At 40.6% G+C, this 18,089-nt stretch overlaps 1 protein-coding gene across 1 annotated transcript in view; it reads left to right on the top strand.

Moving 5' to 3' along the window:
* Nucleotides 1-465, top strand: part of GRXCR1 (glutaredoxin and cysteine rich domain containing 1) — a 384,625-nt gene extending 384,160 nt beyond the window's left edge. Inside the window, exon 4 of the mRNA XM_044061520.1 lies at nt 193-465. Coding sequence (XP_043917455.1) covers nt 193-372 — 180 coding nt within the window. The 3' untranslated portion in view covers nt 373-465. The remainder of the gene's footprint in view (nt 1-192) is intronic.
* The last annotated feature ends 17,624 nt before the right edge of the window (nt 466-18,089 follow it).

Consider the following 18,089-nt stretch of genomic DNA (forward strand, 5'->3'; position numbering starts at 1 on the left):
CAGGTCATAAATATGCTGCTTGCTTCCTTGTGTGCTGCCCTCAGGGAAGGAATGCTATACATATGAATGTGACATTAGAACTAAGTGACAGTGTAGCGATGCCAGTGAGGCATGACTACAAAATGTTTGAAGATTATTGCTTGGAAAGCACATGCTTTACACCTCCTTCTGTCTCCTTTTGTTTTAACACAGAGAGTGCAGCAGCCACATGCGTGCCCCTTGTGCGGGGGATTCGGCTTTATTCCGTGCTCAGTGTGCCATGGAAGTAAGATGTCAGTGTTTCGAAATTGCTTCACAGATTCCTTCAAAGCCTTGAAGTGCACTACCTGCAATGAGAATGGACTGCAGAGGTGCAAAAACTGTGCAAGCTAAGGACCGCCACAACTTCCTCACTGTTCGCCTTTGTTACAAGCAATCATTTAGTACACAGTTCATATTTTTCCATTGTTTTTGATTGTGTGAACCACCCAATAAAAACTTTTGTCATACCTGCTGTGTGTTTTGCTTATCATTTTATCATGATACCTCAAGTGATTCTTTTCTTTTAGTTTTAGGTAAGATGCATTCAACTTTCTTACTGCAGAATAAACCAATGTACCTGATGGCTTTATTAACAGCGGCCTAATAGACAGGCCATTAGCCACCTAAACCATGGATTGTGGGTTTGAACTTCATCTGTGTAGTTGCAATCATTAGAACCTGTGTAATGGTTAAGTTTGCCTTCCAGACAAAAGGTCAAAGTTGGATTCTCTTCAAGAGAAATTTTGCTCAAAGTGGCCTGTAAGGGTTGTTCGCCTATGGACAATGCATTTCTATAAGGGACACATTTAAATCTCATTTCTAGTTTGATATAGAAATGTGGTGACTTGAAATTGCAAGACAAAAATCTCACTATACATAAAATCATTTAAAAATGTTTTGTCTGTCAGTCTATAATACTATATTCATGACTCCAAAATAACTGAATATAAAGCAGTATGTAAAACTGAAAATAAATGACTGAAGTCCTCATCCCTCAGCTTCATAAAATATGCTGTCCTTCTGCTCTTAATTCCCACAGAGAAGATACTACAAGGCACTCCTTCCCTGAAGGAGGAGCTCACTTGTCATAAGCTATAGTAAGGTATATTGTGCAATTTTGCTTATCCATAGGAGGGGGCATTTGAGTCCATGGGGGAAGGAGGAAGCTCAGCAGTTGAGGAGTCGATGGTTAATGGAGGCAAAAAAAAGTAAAATATCGCATCAATGACAGTTCAGAAAATATGCTAAAAATCCTACAGAGAAGTATTCCATTTTTGACATTTTAATTAGTTTGTGTTATAAGACAAAAACCTAACAGTGTGAATATGTGGTGGTTTTTAGATACAAGCTGAAGACAATATATTGATGTTGTGTTGTTGTCTGTGATGGTGCAGCAAAGGCCTAAAGAACACGTGAAATGCCAACATATATTGTTTTTGATTTTACAGAATGCATCATGAAATTCTATTCAGTTTTCTTTGATTAAAGTGATACAATACTTAACTCACTCAATAAAAAAATATTCTTGGACCTATTCATTCTGAAAGACATAACGAGGAAATGCACATGGTACACATGGTACACACGGTACACATGGTACACATGGTACACACGGTACACATGGTACACATGGTACACACGGTACACATGGTACACACGGTACACACGGTACACATGGCACACTTGTTACACATGGTACACATGGCACACATGGTACACATGGTAGAGTAGCAGTGCAATTTTAGCAGGTGAGCTTTTCATGTAAAATAAATCATGTTTCTAAGTCTATATGCCACTACTGAAAAAAAAAAAAAAAAAAAAAAAACAACTTCCTTTAGTTACCATGAGTTACCAAACAATGGCACAGCTACTCACTTAGGTTTGTAGTTAGCTACTAGACATTCAGTCCAGGAGACCAGTAAGGACCTTAGCCTAAATTCTCAATTACCCTAAAGCAGTGTCTATTTAAAAACACTTGCTCAAGGTTACAGCAGTTCAAAAATAAAGGTGGAAAGATTTAATCTCTGTGCCTTTGGAAAATGAAGGAGCTCATTAACAAGTCAGTGCTTTAGTCCTTAGTGCTAACTGCCAGAAAAACAAGCTGTCATGACAAATAATAATGTGCAGTTTTCAAAACATTTTATACACAAACTTCAAGGATACTCTCTCTGCCTTTCTAGTGATAAAACCTCTTTGGAACTTAGGCTAAGCTATTATCCAAGCATGATCTGCTCTCCCACACTCGTGATTTTGCTCATTTTGTAGGTTTGACTTGTCACACTATAAACTTAGATATACCTTACAGACTTTAATGAAATTTTGACTTGCCAGTTGACTCCAGGATCCTAATGGACTGGTAGGATCATAGGATCATAGGAAGTTATTTGGCTATTGGCCCTGAGGCCCTTATATGCCTAGCCAAGAATTAAGACCATGTTAAGACAGGTCAGCACCCAAAGCCTCTGTCCAGCAGGGAAACAGATGGAATCCCAAGAGTGTATTTTCTATTTCACATCCAGTTATCCAGGTTACGCTTGAAAAGGGATAATGGGGTACGCTGCTTGATGTAGAGAGGGAGTCTGTTCCATAGATGGGGGAATCTCTGGGACATAAATCTGTCCCACCAACAAGTCCTATTGATGTCACAGACCAGGTTGAGGTTACATGTGTGGGTTACTTGAGTAGAGCTTGACTTGCGGATATGCAGCAGTCCCATCAAGGTGGGTTCTGAGATTGCTTTGTATGCCAGACAGAGGTCACCTCTGAGGAGTCTGCATGAAACTGAGTACAGGGGCAGGGCTTTTGGCCTATCTGTGTAGGGTAGATTTTTGAGGTGCTGGATTCTCCTGGTGAGGAATCTTGGTGGTCTCTCCAGCTGCTGCATGTGCTTTGTGAGGTACATGCCAAAGGGGGCATTGTACTTAATAATTGGCCTTATAAGGAAAGAATACAGGGATGTTATGACCTCCTTGGCCTTGGATGAGATACCCTTACTTATGAGGTGGGTCATGTACAAAACTTTCTGTAAAACCGAGCAAAATGGTGGTCAAAAGTCAGGTTGCTATCAACCTGGGTGCCCAAATCCCTCACAATTGATTGCGTGCTTAGGACATTGTAATTAATGTGATAATATGTGGGGATGTCACTCTTCCCAAAATGGATGATGATGCATTTTTTGGCACTCATTTTGAGGCCATATTTCTGGCACCAGTCACTTGTTTGGTTGAGACCCTCTTGGAGGACGTCCACATCACTTGGGGAATTGATGACAGTATCCAGCTTGCAGTCATCTGCAAACCTGGTCAGCCATAGCCCACTGGTTTTGGCCTGCACCTCAGAGATGTATATCCCAAATAACAGAAGCCCCAAGACCCATCCCTGGGGTACACTACTTATTATGGGTCTACTGCTTGAGGTGGCTTCCCCTACTTTGATTAGGTGGGTTCTATCAGTGAGGCAGTTTGCTTGATTGGTGCCTAGTTGAGGGAGTTTATCTAATATGTCCGAGTGGAGAATAATGTTGAAGGCTTTGGCCAGGCTAAGGGAGGTGGTGTGCACAGTCTTCCCCTTGTCAATGGCTTTGGTGACTGTCTCAGAGAAGTCGACCAGATTTAACAGACATGACCTCCCCTTGACAAAGCCAAACTGTGTGGGGTTTAGTGTTTGGAGGTTGGCAATGCCCCTGTTAATGAGGTCCTTGATAATCCATTCCATGGCATTGAAGATCAGGCTAGTGAGGATGATGGGTCTATAATTTCCCGGATCAGTGGATGCTCCACCTTTGTGTAAAGGGATGACAGTGACTGTCCTCCACTCAGCTGGGACAAAGCCAGTACTCAGACTTTGGTTGAATAGGATACGTAATGGTGCTGCAAGTTCATGCCTGAGTTCATGTAGGATGCAGCCTGGGATGTTATCGGGTCCCATGGAGGCTGTATTTTTGGCCTTTGAGACGGCATTGATGACCTGTACCCTAGAGATAAGGGGGGGGGGTCAGGTACTGGGGATGCCTAATTTACTGATAGGGGGACAGAGGGGAGAAGTTTTTGCTGAACCTGTCAGCCAGTAGGTTAGCTATATCTACAGCATTTGTGTATGTGGTGTCTTTGACCACCAGTTGTGAACAGATCTGGGTGCTTCCTTTGAGATTGTGGTCATATGTGAAGTGGGCCTTATGATTGTCTATAGTAGATGTGGCCAAATTTGGTCTCAAGGTTGGCTTTAGAGGATGTCACTAGTGCTCTTATTTGCTTGTTCAGGCTAAGGAGAGATTGCTTCTAATTGGGCACCTGCTCCTTCTTGGTCCTGGACAGAAATTTTTTCCTTTTGTTATATAAGCTACTTATTGCAGATGTCCACCAGACAGGTTTTCTCTTCCTTGCAGAGGATGAGTTTGCCCTGTCAGGTATTCCTGATTCCATGCATCTATATAAGTGCTCATATAGTACTTTGGTGTAGATTTGGACATTGGTGCCAGTTTCTACAGTGATAGAGAGAGCTGAGAAGCTGTTTATACCATCCCTCAGGAGGTTGTAATCAGCTTTGGAGAAGTTTTTTTGTCTGACCCTAGTTAGAGGGGGTCAGGAGAGATACTGACTTCAAAAGTGACCACTTTATGGCCAGATCTTACCAGGGAGGATGATACTGTAGGGGTGCTGCAGTAGTTACTCATGCTGGTTGATACCAAATCCAAGATATTTTCACCTCCTATGGGAATATCAACTAGCTGTTCCAAGGCATTTTCATTGATAAAATTGAGGAATTTCTGGGAATTTGTGTTCTGGCATGATTAGTTTTTCCAGTCTATAGTTGGGTAGTTAAAGTCGCCCAGGATCAGGGTATAGTGTTGAATCTTGATAGATTCAAAGAGGTCCAGATAGGTTGAGTGGGCATCTTGAGTCAAATTTGGGAGCCTGTAACTTGCTATGATTTGAATAGGGGTCTTGTCAATGGTTAACTGCACCTGGAGTGTCTCCTGTGCATCATACTGTTTGACCAGCCTGGAGGTGTGTGCATTTTTAATATATATTGAAACTCCACCTCCTTTGGCTTTGTTGTCCACAGTTTAGGGTCTGAATGTATGATAGGATGAGTAATCAGATGTTCTTCGTGTTTCACTGTTGCAGTCATAACTGTAGGGTGTTCCTGCCGGCAGGCAGCCTGAGGTTGGCCAGAATTCCAAAGTCTGGGTCCGGCGTCGGCTGTACCAGCAAGTACCCTGATGTCAGAACGCAGAGGTATAAAGCCGTCAGCCGACGCCATCTTCTCCAGTCTTTCTTGCCGTGCGGGGGAAAGCAGGTCGCAAGTTGTTGGTTGGCGCATTCAGGACAATGTGCTTTGATTGTCATCGGTCCAAAGTTTATACTTCTCTTCTCAAGCTAAGTACCCCATTGGGGAATCTTTTTCTTGCTCCTCCGATGTCAGAAAAAGTTAATAATTGTATATCGTGTGGAAAACAAATACCTCATAAAGATTTCCACTCTTACTGTCTACCTTGCTTAGGCCCTGACCACGATGTTTCTTGCTGTCGGTTCTGTGCCAGGTTTAATTCTCGCACTATCAAGCGTAGGTACGATTGGGCCTTGAATTATTTCGGTAGACGATTCAATTACAGGATGTCGTCGGATACCTTACCGACAACCGGAATTCAAAAGAAATGCAAGGACAAGGATAGGCCTCCGAGGTCCAAACAGGATACTTTGCAGTCGGAGCCAGCTTTGGGTTTGGCGGTCGTCAGTGAGGCACTTTTGCTGCCCCTGTCGTCCGCCACTTCGGAACCAATGGCCGACACGGATTCCCATGGGGAGCCATCTAGGCCTAGTATTTTATCTGCTGCAGGACCTTCGGACGTCGCTCCTTCAGATGGGTCCAGAACCGCTGTGCAGGTACCGGCTTCTGAGGGGGTTTTCAGGCCTTCTCATATCACTATTTCTACAAAGGCAAAGGCAAAGTCAAAGACTCCTGTTAAACCAAGGGTTTCTTCTCAAGCTGCTTCGGATACAGCTCCCAAAACCCAGAAGCAATTACTACAGATGGCTGAGGATTTGCTTACAATGATTAGGGGTTCTCACCCTCCTCCTGAAAAAAGGCCTAGACAGGATATACCTTATGATTCCTCTGATCAGGCTTCTGTGTCTTCTGTCTCTTCTTCTGAACAGGATTATTCTTTTCCTCCTTATGAGGATTCTGATGCAGACGACTCTATTCCCTCTGCTTCTCCCCCTGAAGATTTCTCTTTTGGGGAAACCTTACATGAGATGAGAGAGCATTTTCATTGGGAAGGTCAGGATTACTCTGCTTCCAAGAAGAGACTTAGGGAATTTTTCCTTCTCCCTCAACACAGGCCTTTGGCTATTCCTCCTGTACTTGATATTGTGGATGATGCTTTCTCTGAAGCTAACCTAAATCCTGATTCCTTGCCGCCTGCTCCTTCTAAGCCTGATAGATTTTACAGAGTCCCTGATTCCCATCAATTCTTATTTAAGAACCCTTCTGCAGATCCTGAAACTATTTCTCAGGGTTCTAAGGCTGCTATGGCCGCTTCATCTAAAAATCCTATTCCCTCTGAAAAGGATTCTTGTGCCTTGGACAGGTGGGGCAAAAAGGTTTATACTTCTGCTACTCTTTCTATTAGAGCTTTAAATTGCCAGTTTCACATGTTCAAGTATCAGCAATTTCTTTTGTCTGTTTTAAAGCAAAGGTTTTCTACCTTTCCTGCATGTGCACAGGACAAGGAATTACAGGATGTATTGCATGCAACTGAACAAGTTAGCAAACATAGTCTACATTGTGGTTTTGATGCCTTGGAAGCTTCTTGCAGGGCTGCAGCCTCTGGTACTGTTATCAGGAGACATGCTTAGCTTCGTGAGCAGAATTTACCTGAGCAGGTTAAGGCTAAACTGTTAGATGCCCCTGTTCAGCATGATGTTTTATTTGGATCCAAGGCTGAGGAGGTTATTAAAAAGATGGAAGAAAAAGCAAAATCTATGCAGACTGTGAAAGATTTCTTGCAGGTTCAGCCTCCTAGATTTTCCAGGAATTGGCCCTCCAAAAATTGGTCCTTTCCCACGTCTGACAGGCCTCAAAGGGGAAGATATAGATGCCCCAGAGGTCGAGCTCAGGCACAGACCTCTTACAGGTCCAGACAATGGACTGCTTCATCACCTAGACGGGGTGAAGACAGATCTCAATCACAAAGGAAGCAGACCCAATGACTCCCTCTGCTGGGCTACAGGTCCTCTTTGCCTGGAAGCCCCTCTCGGAGGAAAACTTTCTCTTTTCTCCCAAAATTGGACTCAGATTACCCAGGACAAATGGGTTTTAGACGTGATTTTAAGAGGTTACAAATTCCACTTTCATACTCTGCCAAGGTCTATCGGTTGGCCAGATCTGCCAAAACATCAGTGGTCAGAGGCCTTAAATCAAGTGGACACCTTATTGGCCATGAGAGCCATAGAGCCTGTTCCACTTTCAGAGATGGGAAAAGGTTTTTACTCAAGACTATTTCTGGTTCCAAGAAAGCAAAATTCATGGAGACTGATTCTGGACCTTTCGGTATTGAACACCTTCCTGGAAATTCCAAAATTCAAGATGCTTACTTTACAGCAACTTCTTCCAATGCTCTCCCAGGATGCCTGGATGGTGACATTGGACTTGAAAAAAGCCTACCTACACATTCCCATCAGGCAGGAACGCAGGAAATACCTCAGGTTCAAGGCAGGTTCAAGGCACTTTCAATTCTCTGTACTGCCCTTTGGCTTATCTACTGCGCCCAGAGTCTTTACCAAGTGCCTGGCTCCAGTAGTAGCTTATTGCAGACTCCAAGGGATTCAAATTTACCTCTACCTGGATGACTGCCTGATTCAGGTGGACAGCAAAGACCTTTTACTTCAGCATCTGCATTTTGTTCAACGTCTTCTCCTTATACTGGATTTTCAGTGAACACAAAAAAGTCACATTTGATCCTCTCTCAGCAAATGATCTTTTTAGGAGCTTTTCTAGACACAAACTTGCAAAGGGCCTTCCTCACTCCAGAAAAACAATTACAGCTGGCCTCAATTTTCAAAACCTTGGCTACTTTAACTCAGCTCACTGCAAGGAAATTCCTGCAGGCATTGGGCTACATGGCTTCTTGCATTCTGTTGATTCCAAATGCAAGGCTTCACATGAGAAAACTTCAATGGTACCTAAAGAGTGTATGGTCACAGCATTACCACAGTCTGGACACAATGATTCCACTGATTCCCTGCCTCCAGAAGGAGTTCCTTTGGTGGTCCAGGGCTTGTGCTTTAAACAAAGGGAATCCATTCCGTCTGCCTCAACCTTCTCAGACCATAACCACGGACGCATCGGATTATGCTTGGGGAGCTCATTTTCAAAATCTTTGCCAGCAGGGTTCTTGGACAAAGAAGCATATAGCCTGGCATATCAACTTGAAGGAAATGTTGGCAGTTCAAAATGCTCTTCTAGCCTTCCAAAAACATCTAAATCCAGGGCCTCTTCTGATTCGTACAGACAATACCACAGTCATGTGGTACATAAACAAGCAAGGGGGCTCTCATTCTTACCCCCTCTGCAGACTAGCCATGAAGTTATGGGACACGGCTTTAAATCTGAATCTGCATCTTCAAGCTCAATTCCTTCCAGGAAAACAGAATCTGTTAGCAGACAGCCTAAGCAGAAACCTTTTGGATCCTCACAAATGGATGCTGGACCCCAGCCTATTCAGCAAGATTACTGCAGTTTGGGGTTGTCCTCAGATAGATCTGTTTGCATCCCATCTCAATCATCATCTGCCTCTCTTTTGCACCAGGTCCTTCCACAAAACAGCTTGGAAAGTGGATGCCCTGTCATTCAGCTGGAGGAACCTTTCGGGATATGCCTTCCCTCCTCTTCCTCTTCTTCCTCGAGTATTACTGAAAATAAAACAGGACAAGCCCAAGATAATCATTCTGATAGCTCCAAATTGGCCTCGGCAGTTTTGGTATCCAACCTTAAAACACCTGTTCTTGGAACCTCCTTGGATTCTACCTCTGAACCCTTCTCTTCTGTCCCAGCATCAGGGTCAGATGCTACACCCTCAACTCAAGACCCTATGTCTGGCAGCTTGACTCTTCAAGGGCCTTTGATTCCTTCTGCTCTCCCCAAACAAGTTTTGGATGTTCTTTTAGAAGCTATACGACCTAGCACTAGGAAATCTTATGCTTCTAAATGGAAAAGATTTTGTATTTGGATGCAGGACCGAGGTTCTAACCCTATTGTGCCTGATATTCCCTCTATTTTACTTTACCTCTCAGACCTTTTGCTTAAAGGCCTCTCCTTTTCATCCATCAAACTTCATGCTTCTGCTATCTCAGCTCATTTCAACACTGATCCTCCCATTTTTTTCTCACCAATTGGTGAGACAATTTTTGAGAGGGGCTAAGAATTTAAGGCCTCCCAGAACTCTTCCTGTTCCTGCTTGGGATCTTAATTATGTCTTGGAGAAACTTTCTTTGCCTCCTTTTGAGCCTTCTGCGGCTTCAGATATCAAGTTCTTATCCTGGAAGACAGCTATTTTGTTAGCATTGACTTCTGCCAGAAGGGTTTCAGAGTTGCAAGCTCTCATGGCTGTGGAACCATATATTATTTTCCACCAAGACAGAGTTTCCTTGAGGACCAATCCTACATTTATGCCTAAGATGATTTCGAAGGTGGCTCTAAATCAGACTATTCACCTTCCTACCTTCTTTCCTAATCCTCAAAATAAAGGGGAAAGGATTTTACATTCATTGGACGTACACAGACAGCTATGATTTTACCTGGACAAAACTAAGGATTTCAGAAAATTTGATCAATTGCTTATCTCTTATGCCTCTAGTTCTCTAGGTAAGGCTATTTCTAAACAAACTATTTCCAAATGGATTGCTCATGGAATAAGGTTTTGTTACTCTCACTATGTGAAACAGATTCCAGGTACTGTGAGGAGTCATTCTACTAGAGCAGCTGCCACTTCAGCAGCTTTTCTCAGAGGAGTTCCTACCAAAGATATTTTGGAAACTGCCACTTGGAGTTCAGTGCATACTTTTTCCAAGCACTATAATCTCCCTCTGTATTCTAAGTCTAGGGCAGGCTTTGCCTCTGCTGTTTTGCAGGGTCTTCTTGCTGCCCCTTCTTCTGCATAGCCTCCTCCCTCTTTCACTGCTTTGGGATTCCACCCTACAGTTATGACTGCAACAGTGAAACATGAAGAACATAGTACAGTTGTGTACACCTACCATAAATGTAGATGTTCGAGTGTCTTCACTGTTGCAGTCGGTGTTTCCGTCCCACCTATCCCCTCTTATTCTTGTCTGTTCCCTCTTCCACTTCTTTTGTGGTGTATTTGTGTTTCCTTTTTGGACACCTTTTGGCTTACTGGGGGCTTCTGACATCTGGGGCAAGAAAGGCTGGAGAAGATGGCGTCGGCTGACGGCTTTATACCTCTGTGTTTTGACGTCAGGGTACTTGCTGGTACAGCCGACGCCGGACCCAGACTTTGGAATTCTGGCCGACCTCTGGCTGCCTGCCGGCAGGAACACCCTACAGTTATGACTGCAACAGTGAAGACACTCGAACATCTACATTTATGGTAGGTGTACACAACTGTACTGTAAGGCTGGTGTGCTCTCCGCAGCTTTAAACCAAGTTTATAATGACTGCACAAATGTCAACATCTTCCAGGGTTAAGAATGCTTGCAATGAGTGCAGTTTCATGTTTAGACTCCTAGCATTTAGCAGCATGACCTTCAGTTTGAATTTTGTTGAAATTTTTATGTTGGTTTTATTGACATTAGGACCTTTCCTAAAAAAGGCACTATGGGGGAGGCAAGGGCCTTTGCCAGAAGCCTGAAGCCCAAGTGAGACAGATGCATGCCATCTCTAGCAAAGCATCATGGTCTGTTGAGCATATCTTCCCAGGGTGTCAGGTACTGGATCCCCCTGAAATGACACCAGTAACTAAGCCAAATGTTAAATTCAATCATTTTCTGTTCGTATTGAGGCATAATTCCGGATGATGGTAGAATGCTGCTTAAGATTAGGGACATACCTGCCTGTGACTCATATTCAGCGAGCTCAATCATGTCTGTCTTCATATAGTCCAGAGAGGTATACCTCAAGTCATTCACCCCAACATGGACTATGACATACTCATAACAGTACCTATTGTTGAGAGACATGAGTGCGTGTGTGATATGGTAGATTCTGGCACCTGACAGACAACTAGCCCTGACTTTCTCCTTGGTGGTAAACATTGAATATTTCATACAGAATGAGTAGAACTGTGTGAATTTGGACCTCCACAACCCTTGTTTCTTAATATAATTACTGAGATGACATTACCTTTGCTTGAAGAAAAGGAAAATGCATATTTTTCTCAAAAATTTGCCATTATATGAAGAAAAGCGAACTAGCCTATTTTTTCACAAAAATCAAATATCGGGTTAAATTTGTATGATTTGAATACTTGATTTCAGAAGAAAGTGTGCATCCATAAAATGGCATGGCTCTATTGACAGCATGCATATTTCTGTAACATATTATTTCCCTGTCATTGACTTTTTTAGTTGTAAGGCTTTAGAAATTAAATAAAAAGATGTTTCAGGTAATACACACCTTTCAGTAAGGTTACGGATGCTACCAGCATGGTACACGCTAATAAGCAATAGTGCAGCTATTCTAAATGATATTTAACTTCTAATGGTGTAACATATTGTAAGCAATTTATATGTTATTTATCTATTTACTTTTAATCTAGTTGTTTGTCTTTCTTTCTCTCTATGTTTGTAACCATTTCTCCAATATAACACAAAACCATAATTTCTAAAAGGTCAGCTTATCTAATTAGATGCAGAAATATTGTTTTCCAGTTTGCAACCATGGAATTTATTCATTTTAAACTTCTGAAGTATTTTCATTTTAAAGATTACTATACATCAACAAAGTCATAAGGCCATGCTTGCTGTGTGAATATTTTTGACAAGCTGAAGTTCAATTACAGTAGAGAGTCAATTATCTGAATATCGATTATCCACAACTTCAGTTATCTGAACACAGTCTTTCAAAGTTTTTGGGTAGGAAAAATCATAAAGCTTGAATATGTAAACATTATACATATTCACTTGTGCATGTTTTTTGAGCTTGTGGCCCACTCATGTGTGAAAAATATTCTTTATTGTCCACTGGAATTGCTGAATGGTTGAAAAGTTCTCTGCATCCAGAAAAAAACAAGATTTTAAAAGTTTTTTATGCAGTTTAATGTATGTTTGATTATTCAAACTACACTAGGTCCCAATTAGTTTGGATAATTGACTCTCATCTGTACCAGTGTTAAAAAGTGAAGATCACTGATGACAGCAGTCACTGAACTTTGTGGTCTGGTGTAAAATTCCATACAAACAAACAGTTCTGGAAACATAATCCCACTTTTGTCACCAGTTTTTGTATGGCAGATAAAGCTCTGACTATGTCTCATGTGATCTATGTTCAATAAACAGCCCAGGCACCCATAGTAACTGGTTGCGTAATGGAGGAATGGTGACACTATGCCTGTTGGCCCATGTTTGGGTTGGGGGATGACATGTTGGTATGAGGCAGACTGTTCTTACAGTCCTGGTGAAGATCAGAGCTATTAACAGTAGGTGAGTGGGTTGTATGTGAGTGTCACTGCTTTAAGAGGTGGCACAGATGTACCTAAAGAGGTCCTTGCCTAATAGCTTGCAATGTCCTTCTGGGTGATGCCATCAGAAAGGAGGCAGAGCCTCCATTTATGGTGACAACTCTGACTCACTTTCCTTCTGCACCCTGCATCTCCCTATTCTGGCCCAAATGTCCACCCTGTCCCACAAGGGTTCAACACCAGGATAACACTGCGCAACTGCAGCTTAATGCAAACAATGGCTTAAGGATATCATGCAGCTACAGAAGGCAGCCCAACCTTAACAATTCTCATAGGTTTACAAGACAAAAATGCAGATTTTGAACAGGATCAATGTTCAAAGTTAACCAGTCTTAAAAAATGGGAAATGGGTATAAGCAATGATGATTAGGATAAAAAATTCCATTGCAGAATTGATAGGTTAGTACATCATATGTCTTGCAGCAAAAATAAGAGGCTGTTGTAGTTCTGTATCTTCATAACAAAGTACAGACAAAAAGACATGAAATGCAAAGAGGCAAATAAAGATGATGAGTATGACATGAGACGTACAAAAAAAGCTATGAAGACTGTCATGTCCCTAAAGGAAATTTCATAGAAATGAATGTGGAAAGTTGGAAGGAAAGAGGATAAAGCCTTGTTATCTTACCTAGGTTTTAACTAACTGAAAAGCTATTCCTAAGCTGAAGGAAAGAAGGGAAGACAGAATAAGCTGGCAGTCTTAGAATTATTCAGAGAATGTACAGCTAGCGATTAATGGTAAAAGAAGGGCAATAACTTGGGAAAAGGTATGAATAAGGGAGAGTAGAACATCACTCCATATGGAGCACATGAAGTCTGCATGGAATTTTCTACCATAGAAAATAAAATCAAAGAATGCAATAGGGCCAGACATTATAGTAGCAACAACTTTCAATAATGCCTTTGCTTTTTTTCATGTTAGATGTTTGTATCCATGTCTAGGTTGCTTTGGGAGTGGGGGGAGCAGACCTGACTCTCAGAGCAATAGACAGGAAAGACAACAAAAGAAGATATTTCAGATCTATATGTCTGAGCCAACTACCTGGGAAGCTGATAACATATTCCATGTGAGAAGAGTGGTGGCAATGTCCTTGAAATAAGTATTCATCAATGGCATGGCTTTTTCAACTATTCTTATTGCCCTCAATTAGGTAACTAGATGTTCTAAAGGAGATGTAGCTGTGACCTACCTAGGTAGCTGTGACCTAGCTAGGTATCTTTACTGATACCTAGGTATCAGTAAGGTTTTAGACACTATGGCCTCAATAAATATTTTGCATTTATTTACCTTCTCTTCTGTACTATGTATCCATTCACTCAAGTATTTTGAAAATGTTATAATTTGTTCTACATTAGAAAAGAATGGAGTGGATGGCCATCCTAAAAAGATTTTCATTTTAGTCAGTGTTCCTTCTTAACAATGCAATCTGATCCCTCACATAGTTATAGTTTCCATTTCCTTTCTATTCTGACTTAAAGTGTTAGTTGTTGTGTGTCTTTTTGGTTTTTCCTGGTTAGGGGTCACCACAGCAGAACTCCAGTCCGCTAATGATTGTCAGTAGATTTTTACGGTGCTGAGTTACCAGCTCGATGCCCAACCTTCAACGAAGGCACGCCCATTCATGCATGCTGTTCAGAATGCCACTCGACTGTGGGGAGGACATGCAGACTCCACACAGAAGGCACTCTCCGCATTCCAGCCGAGAATCGAATGGGAGAACCTCTTGCTGTGAGGCAACAACACTACCAATGCACTACTGCGGATGTGTGTACTTAAAGTGTTAGTACACTGTTTATAAAATACTTCCTCTTGCGTTTAGTCCTTAGTCTGTTTGTTCCCCTAGATCAGGGGTGATTTAATTGGCAGCAGCTACCTCAAAGTGACTCCACTGAGAAATTTTGACTTCATTTCCTTTATTGCAATGCACAGAGTGTGGAAAACAGATAAGCTAGGACTTAACAAACATTTGCAAAGGACTAGTATTAAGAGCATTCACAACTGATTGTCTCCCTTTACTCAAGAGTGTAAGACACAGCTGGTCATCTATGCAATGAGTCTGAATAAGTTCTCTCTTCAAATGAATATTCTAGTGGTACTTTAACCATGGCTCTGACTAGAGCAGCAGTATACTCAGGAAATACTTTTGTGAGTATATAGCATTTTATTCACAAACTATACCATTCCTATACAGAACAAGAGCAGAAAAACAAATCTGAAAACAAATTGGCAATTGAACTTAAGTAGTGACTGCAGTGGTAAAAAATGACAGCATGTACACGTGTGGTGATTGTCACATCATCTGAATGGTTAAGTTTGTATTTCCTAACTTGAAGAGTTAAGGATCATTGATGAATTGTGTTAGTAGTATTAGTTTCCTGCTAAAAAAATAGAGATGTATGGTTGTTTGTTTGTTTGTTTGTTTCAACAGGAAACAAAGGCCAAGCCCCATTACTTGATTTTGGAGCCCTTCTAAATGTGTTAATTGCTGTCTTCAGTTTGCCACTCACTGTCGTAGTTATACATGTCGCATGTGGTGTCAGTTATGCCTTTGATGGTTGATGTGTGGATAAAAGCTATGATATGTCAAATGATGTAACAAATTCCACAGGCTACAAAAGAGCTTTCAAAAAAGCCAAACAATGTACAAAATGAGTACATAATCCAGTACAGACAGGAAACAGAAGAAAACATATATAAAACATTTCCTGATATATGGTGTAACTTTTGGATTCAGGTTAGAAGGAAGAAATCACTGCAACTTGAAAAGATTATAGTTTCTAATTTGTTGTCCTTCAACAAACTGTGGAACATAACGCTGGCCCTAACCTGATAAAATGGCTTGCTATTTAATCAGAGCAAGGACTACAAAGACAGAAAAGCTGGGAGAAAATGTTGAAAAAAAATCAAACTTGGTGAAGCTGTAAAGCAGTGGATACTGCCAGGTGTTATATGTCTTCATATGCAACATTAATGGACAGAACATTTAACTAGAAAGCATGTAGTTTTGTTGTCGGTACTGTTCTCTGCAATTTCATCAAGGATAGACAAGCAAAAGCTTTATTGCTGTAAATAAGAGATAAACTTTATTTCAAATTGCTGAACATTGGAGAAAGGAGTACTTTGTTATATCAAAGGTCGAGGGAAGTTAGAATAATTGGGGTTGCAAGAGAATGAAGGTGCATTTTTCCAGTCAATATTTTTGTATTATTGCCATTTTTTCCAGTTTTGTGGAGCAAAATGTTAGTGTGCACAGCCTTGTACCATGTCTATTTTTTCTAGAAGACATGGATGATTCATAACAGAGTTAACAGGAAAGTCACTGGAAACTAACAACAACATATGACTAGTAAAGGAACAGTTAACAGTTTAACACATGGATTTGAGTACTGAGATATAAAATATGATGCACATTGGATGCATACTCGTGAAATTAAAAATAATTCCTCTGGGACACTACAATGTAAAATGTACAACTGTTTATTCATCATCTAAATGCTGTTGCTGTTAGGATTATGGTCTCAAAATGAGGAGCTTTTCTCATATTGCAGCACAGTTAAGAGGTATAGTGAGAGTAGTATTTTTTTATTTAGCAGACATTGAGTAGATTATAAGCTGTCCACCCCTCTGTTTATCTTACTCCTCTTCTCACACATTACTGAGGTTACATTGTTGCCCATCTACTTACTCCCCCTTTCCTACTTTCTTAACTGCAGGTGAAGTACCTGGCTTTAATCAGAGGAGTAAAAATTAATATTTTAAAGCTTTAGGTGGTTGTGTGTCATTATTTATTTATGTACTTATTTATTTACTACTGACATAATACACTCAAGTCGCATCCTTTTCAGCTATGCCTTCTGACCTGTGTAAGCAATGACAATTTTCACCTGCTTTTTCCACCTTAAAGAGAATCCAGTACTCCTTTAAAACTGCAGCAGCTGAACTGGTGAGGGTTCTACAGTTCTTCCAGAGCACTGGCATTTTGGTGTTTGTTTCTATGACAAGTATTTGCTTCTGAAGGAATTACAATCATTGTCACAATTTACTACCTAAATTGTCATAGATACTTTTTTATAATTAGGCCTAATTAACTGTAATAGGTTTTCTTTCCCATTTCCTTTTTTCTGTTTCTCTTTATGCCCATCTAGTCATATGTATTTCATTTCACTGTGCTTCTAATCTGTACAAGTACAGTTGGCTTGATTGTGTTTCAGAATCATGAGATCTAATGATATGCTGAGTCGGTATTCATTCCTGTGCACCTTCCTAGGCTACATTTGCATTTAGAAATATTTAGTTACAGTGTTGTGCCTTTGGCTTAGTCTATTCTTGTCCTGAATAAGCAGTCACAACATCCTCTCTCTTGCCCCCACCACACTTAACATTCTGCTCTTCTCTTTGTCTCCATTCTTTAATCTACCTTTTCCCCACCGTTCTTCTTCTACATTGAAGATAACTTGTTTTTTTATAGAACACATTTTTCGATATATAACTTCCAACTGTTATCACCTTTATCTAGCAAGTTTAGCTGTGTAAACACTTTATTACACTAATTACATTGTTATAGTGCATATTTTCCTTATTATAACAGTTTATGCAGTGCAGGCAGTTGCCAGAGCAGCTACTAGGTCCTATTGTTTGTTTTCCTTATTTTGGGGCTGCTACACTATTGTAGATTATGGTCTAGACAGTTCAGCTCTTTTCCCATTGCTCATACTTCTACTGAGGATTAAAGGATGCCTAGTTTAAATGAGGCATCATGGACACCCAAGGTGGATTTTATTCTGTGTTTTACAGAAGAGTTTCTGTAAAGAGATTTTTATATGTGTAAATGGGAGTTGTTGGGGACTTTGGATAGTTTTGTTCTCTTCCATTCCTGGTTGAGTGTCTGTCCTTTTTCTTAATCTTCTATGATCAAGATATATAATTTAATGCATATAGAATATTACCATTGTTACCATCTAGTTTGTGAACAGTTTGTATTGAGGTGAGTGAGGGCTTTTCCCAGTTACTGTCAACCTGGATATTTCAGGCATTTCTAATGTCTGCATCCATTTTATTTGAAGGATAAAGACAGATGGTATATATTATGTTACATTTGAGTCTGTCTTTATACATGCATATGTATTATTATGTTACATCTTTTATTTTATGTGTACAAATTACTTATAAATTCTGTGTTTCTTGACTTATGATAATTGTTATGAAATAAGTTCTGATGTAATTGTGAAGATATCACTTTAAATATGAATTGTTATAGATTGTTAGAGTAATTGATATTTTATTTTAATAAGATGGCTATGTCATGTGATTGCTTTTAAATTTGTATTTAATGATGATTGGATTTCACTGTTTTTTAAAACACTGATGAAG

This window comes from Protopterus annectens, chromosome 2.part0 (assembly GCF_019279795.1).
Source record: "Protopterus annectens isolate FY-2018-M chromosome 2.part0, PAN1.0, whole genome shotgun sequence".
Classification (NCBI taxonomy): domain Eukaryota; kingdom Metazoa; phylum Chordata; order Ceratodontiformes; family Protopteridae; genus Protopterus; species Protopterus annectens.